The sequence below is a fragment of the Equus asinus genome, chromosome 4 (genome assembly GCF_041296235.1).
Source record: "Equus asinus isolate D_3611 breed Donkey chromosome 4, EquAss-T2T_v2, whole genome shotgun sequence".
Classification (NCBI taxonomy): Eukaryota; Metazoa; Chordata; class Mammalia; order Perissodactyla; family Equidae; genus Equus; species Equus asinus.
Window position 1 is genome coordinate 91,288,097 of NC_091793.1, and position 6,000 is coordinate 91,294,096.

At 35.7% G+C, this 6,000-nt stretch overlaps 1 protein-coding gene across 1 annotated transcript in view; it reads left to right on the plus strand.

The window, feature by feature from the left end:
* EPC2 (enhancer of polycomb homolog 2) overlaps nt 1-4,633 on the plus strand; it is a 129,667-nt gene extending 125,034 nt beyond the window's left edge. The window contains exons 12-14 of the mRNA XM_044768958.2: nt 772-931; nt 2,043-2,376; nt 3,368-4,633. Coding sequence (XP_044624893.1) covers nt 772-931; nt 2,043-2,376; nt 3,368-3,440 — 567 coding nt within the window. The 3' untranslated portion in view covers nt 3,441-4,633. The remainder of the gene's footprint in view (nt 1-771; nt 932-2,042; nt 2,377-3,367) is intronic.
* The last annotated feature ends 1,367 nt before the right edge of the window (nt 4,634-6,000 follow it).

Consider the following 6,000-nt stretch of genomic DNA (forward strand, 5'->3'; position numbering starts at 1 on the left):
CCATCTGAAAAAAATAAATCTAGTGTTTTAGGTCTTATATTTTGTTGCTCCATAATTCTAAAAGTAATCTGAAAGTAATAGTTGAGATTAACTTAATCTCAGTTGCATTCTGTGAGCTCTCAGGCCAGCATCTGCCCATAACAGTGCAGCTCATTCTCAAAGGGTCAGTACACTGACCTTAGAGATCCTGAGTCTGGCAACATGAAAATCTCAGTGACCCTAGGACCTGTCAACACTCCCCTAACATCCAAGTGTATTTGAGACTGGCCTACATTCTAGGACTATTGACTGTTAGTAACAGCTAAAGAGTTTTATACAGAATCAAGAGGAACGGCCCTTAAACTTGCCTGTGTTTGCTTTTTCTGAGTCTCTTGGTATTTTCAGCCTGCTGCAAGGTTAGGCCAAGACACATTTTTATATTGTGACAAAAATGGCTATTAGTCATCTCTGTAATTTCATTTTGCCCATAGTATCTAGATTGTCAAGTATTTTTAAAGGTACTCATTAATGCTTATTGGAAAAATTAATAGAGCATTAAAGGTTTGGGTTTTTTAATCCACTAGTTCTTTCTCAGAAATAGCTGCTTCCCAGTTTTTACTTACTTCCCTGCTTCGTGTGCCAAAAATAGTCTATGGAATACTAATCTCTTAATCTAAACACTTATAACTGTTCCAGATGAAAAAGGCAACAGCCTCTTAGGTTTACTCATTCCTTAATATGTTCATGAAGTCACATCTAAAAAACTGGGAGTTTAATTTGTTCATTTTATAGGGCTCAAGCACCTCTGACTGTATGTCGAAAACACTTGACTCAGCCAGCGCCCACTTTGCTGCATCTGCAGTGGTCAGTGCACCTGTTCCAAGTCGCAGTGAGGTAGCCAAGGAGCAGAACACTGGCCACAACAACATAAACGGTGTTGTCCAGCCTTCAGGTAAGCCTGTGCTTTCACGTGGTACTTACTAGCTTGAAGTTGTAACTGATTTGAGGGATGATTTTTGTTTTTTAAATCCAGAGAAAACATACAAGTTAGTCAGGACTTTTCAGAATTTCTATGGGTAGGTGTGGTGGGATAACTGGATGTTTTCTAGAATTCACATAGAGCCTGCTCTCCGTTTCCTCCTGTGCCCACTGGATGCCTGTATAACTCTTCACCCTGCCTAGTTTTATCCACCTACTGTCAGTTGCCTCACGTTTTAGGAAATCCATCGAGCTAATTGCCAGCCATCACCATTGAATCATCCATGCATTGATAAAAATGCGAAATATAAACCAGGATGGTCTGTCAATAAGTTTGAAATCAGGTTTACCTTCCCATTCTTGGAAGATTCACCGTGAGCTAACATCTGTTGCCGATCTTCCTCTCTTTTTTTTTTTTCAATGTAAACTGCCAGCACAGGATGGCCACTAACAGACCAGTGGTGTGGTTCCACACCCAGAAACTGAACCCATGCTGCTGAAGTAGAGCGCTCCGAACTTGAACCACTAGGCCATCAGGGCTGGCCCTGCCTCCTCACTCTTACATATGCATAGGCTGGGCTTTTCTGACTCCTCCTCTTGAAATACTACCCTGAGTCCTCAAAGATGTGCTATTCCTGTCATCCTTCAACTACTACTCAGACCCTAGGATTTTCCCCTTGCTTTTACATATACCCATGATCCTGATGGCCCCTCCTTACTGATGTTCTTGCGTGTGTAAGTTCTAATGGAAATCCAACTATTCTTTCCACCTGCCTTCAACCACCAGAGAGGATTGTCTGTCCTATTGTATAGTTTCCAAATATGGAAGCAGTAGAATGCTTTGAAAAACCCTTCATGCAGGCCAATAGAACGAGGATGTCTTTGGGGTTGGAACAGGTGAGTATGTTGCACTTACTGATCTGACAGAACCTGTTACTGATCAGAGAGTCCATTGTGTGGAAAGTTAATTTGGTATTTAACTAGAATACAAATGTTTGCATTTATTTTTATTAAACTCCCCATTTTTTTTTAAGAGTTTAGTGTCTCATGACATGAATTGAATGATTTTTTTTCTCCTCCCTCAGGAACCTCTAAAACATTATACTCCACCAATATGGCTTTATCATCCAGCCCAGGGATTTCAGCTGTACAACTCGTCAGGACAGTTGGCCACACCACTACAAACCACTTAATCCCAGCGTTGTGCACAAGCAGTCCTCAGACACTTCCCATGAACAATTCCTGCCTGACGAATGCAGTACACCTCAATAACGTCAGTGTGGTTTCTCCAGTCAATGTGCATATCAATACACGGACTTCAGCACCATCGCCAACAGCCTTAAAACTTGCCACAGTTGCTGCCAGTATGGACAGAGTGCCAAAGGTTACTCCTAGCAGTGCCATCAGCAGCATAGCAAGGTGTGTGTGTGTGTGTTTCAGGTATCATTCTTTCCCTTTCTGCTGGCTACCCTGTGGGAGGAAAAAGACTTTTTTTTTTTTTTTTTTTTTACTGCTCAAGCAATAGATGTCTATTGACTGGCTTGCTTTTCAACAGATTGTTGAGTATCTTCTTAGTGTAAAGCTATGTAACTTAGATTATTTGTTTGAGATATAGTAGGATGTTTAAATGCCAACCAGAATTGTAAAAAAAAAAAAAAAGCATATCAAATTAGAAACCATCAAACCAAAAAAATACATCAAAAAGTCTATTTTAGAAGCTTCAGTTATTCCTATATTACCTTTCTGTAGTTTAGACAGTCTGGGAGGTTAGAGGAGTTATTATTAACTTCCTTGTCAGAGCTTTAATTTTCAGATCAAAAATTTGTTTCTTCCATATTGTACACAAAGGGAAGGTAAATTATTCCATGTATATATTAAAATTGAGACTATTCTCAGATTAACTAAATCTGTGATAATGTATTTCAGATATGTTTTTAAATTTCTGTGACTAATACATGAGAACAGTGAATCAGAGAAAAGTTGATTTGCTCAGATTAATAACTACATGACCTTAAACCTGTAAAATTAAACTTCAGTAGAAAGTAATTTATGTTGTGCTCTTAATGACTATTCTTTTTTGCATCATATGCTCCATCTGTTGTAAAAAAAAACTTGGATGTCGTATGTTATATATTTCATTAAGTAATTTATCAATGCTTCTATTGAAATACTTTGTTAAATTACTATCTTTCCTAAGTAAATAGTTATAATCAAGTAATTAGGAGTTAATAGGACTTCTTAGGTGATGAAAACTTTTCCTCATTCCTGTATAGAAATTGTGAAAATGGGACATGGTCTTGTGAGGTGCATGTTTAGGTGTAATCATGTAAAAACGTATCTGTAAATTCTAAGTGATAACATTGTATTCTAGAGGGTATTAATGTTTATTTTACTCTTTGCCTTATTATAGAGAGAACCATGAACCAGAAAGATTGGGTTTAAATGGAATAGCAGAGACAACAGTAGCTATGGAAGTGACATAACCTAAAACATGTGGCTTTGACCTGTGCTGATGGTGTGCAGTCATTCATATTCCAGCTGAATGCAAAAGGCGACACTCTGTGGATCACAGAGCGTAACAATGGACCTAAATGGACTACAGTATATCGGATGTAAAATCGATATATGATGTATATTTTGTAAAATTGGGAAAATCACTACCTTGTAAAATAGTTTATTTGTATCATCAATATTATTTCTGTTACTTGAATAGTAGATATTCATCATCATGCTTTTGCACTTGAATTTGCAACTGAATGGATTTTAAAAAATAATTCTTTAATGGGATCATGAGCATGAAATGGGATCCTGCATCACTTGTTTTAACTATTTATTTTGCCATGTTTACATTTTGTATCTTGTAAAAATAAATCCAACTTTGTGTCTAAAAAGTTAAAGATTCATAGCTAGGAAATGAAATTCTTGTAATTTTTTTCTAAAGGAACTGTAAAGTTTTCACTTGGTTCATTTTGTTTCACAATTTGACTAGATGGACTTTTTGGTAAATACTTTAGTGGCATTTCACTGTCAAATATGAAGTTCAAGGCAAAATAGTATTTTCTATTACTGTGCAGGGGGAAGGGATGGATCGATACATGCAAATTTAATGTAGTAACTCACTTTTCCATATATTTTGAATGTATATTTCTATTTATAATACCAGTTTATAAAAAATAATTACGCAGAAAAAACGGACTAGGAAAAATTATGCATCTGGCACATTTAAGCTGTGCAGATATGAAAATTTTTCAAGGATTACATTTTATCTGAAGACTGCATATTTTAACTGGCTTTAAAACTGTAACACACCACATAAAGGATATTTTACCAGGTATGTATTGCATTATATCATTGCAATAATTATTGGAAGTCTAGATATCGAGCCATCCCAGGTGTTGGGAGGGGGGAGGGTTGTGGCAAGATTGTCTTTTCAATTTTGGAGAGTTTTCCTGTGGCTACAAGGCAAGTAACGGGTTGGAAAAAGTCTGACTGTAAGCGTTGGACACCTTCATAGTGTAGTGTTTTAGTGACTTTTTTTATACGGTTCTTGTAAATTAGATACGTGTAGTGGTGTTTCAGAATGTTTGTTTATGCACTAGTTCAGACAACTTTCCCTGTTACTTGTTCTTGATAAGTGAAAACTGCAGGGAAATAAAAATACATATCAAAACATGGACATGCTGCATATGTGTTTATTTCACAATGTGCACACAGTATAAGTGAGAATTTAAGGGAGATAATAGCACTTAACAGCACTTTTCATTTTCACAGTGCTTTCCAAGCATTAATGAAAAGAATTATAAGAAGCTCATCTGTGGGCACTATTGGGTTTCAGATAATCCAATATAAACTACCTTTGATATGAAAAGTTCTTAAAATATTTTACGGAATGTAAGTAATTTGCAGTATAACATTCATTGAAATCTCTTAAATGAGCTTCATTTTATAAATAAAAGTTTAGAGTAGAATTATATTGCAAGGGGGTTTTGTCAAGTAAGTACTGGGAAATGTAAATATTTTTAATGAATATTATTAAAACCATTTCAAACTTAATTTTATACTTTACATTTTTTATATCTGCAGTCCTGAAAGTTGTAAATTGATATGTCAGTTGAATTAATGGGCCAAGATTTCTGCTAAGAGTGGTGTTTATTCAGGTCTTAAATGTGTAAAGCAATTTATGGTCAAAACCATAGAAAAAAATAAATTTAATTTCTTCATTGGTTGTGACCTGATAGGATCCATGTTCGTTTCTGCCATTCTACCTCTGGAGTTACTCATTGCTGATGATATAAAGGAAATCATTTTGATTTGATCTGTATTATGACTGTGTTCATTCTGCTTAGAGTTGGATGTTTCTCCTTGCTATTAAGAACTTAAAACAATTTTAGTGCCAATTGCAGAGAAAGCTTTCTTTCCATTTTACTGAAGTAAAGCATGAAGTGAATTTGACTTATGTAATACACATGATCTAAATAATTTAACTAAAACAAAAGAACTATTTGTACACTTTCTAGAGATGTGGCAAATCCAGAACTTATCAAAGAAAGATGGCCACTTTATTTGTTCCTTTTGAAGTAAAATAGAAAAATATGCCTTCCTTATTTTGGCAGTTGTAGCTGTTTCATGGATGGCATTTCAGTTATTTGCACACACGTCTTTCCAGTGCTTTTCAGAGACTTAAGTGATAGATACTTATTTCCACCTTATTAATTGAAGAATAGTTTATTTTTGCAAGGGCCCTCCACTGGGCAGCACCACCATCTCTTCGTTTACTGAGGAAACTGCTCTTGGTATTTGTAGTTCAGTAAGCTTCTAGAGTCCTTGGAAAATGTGTTTTTTGATGGGATGGGTAGTAGGGTTTTTTTTTTAAACAAAGAGGTAACTCTCATGTGCTGGGATATCTTGTAATTCAGTGTAGATAAAAATATTTATAAACTGTATTTTTCTGCTTTCCTAAAGAGAGTACCTTTCCTTTCTTAGTAATTCAAGATCATCATTATGAGCAGTTATGATGATGTAGCCCTAAGTATATTTGAGGAT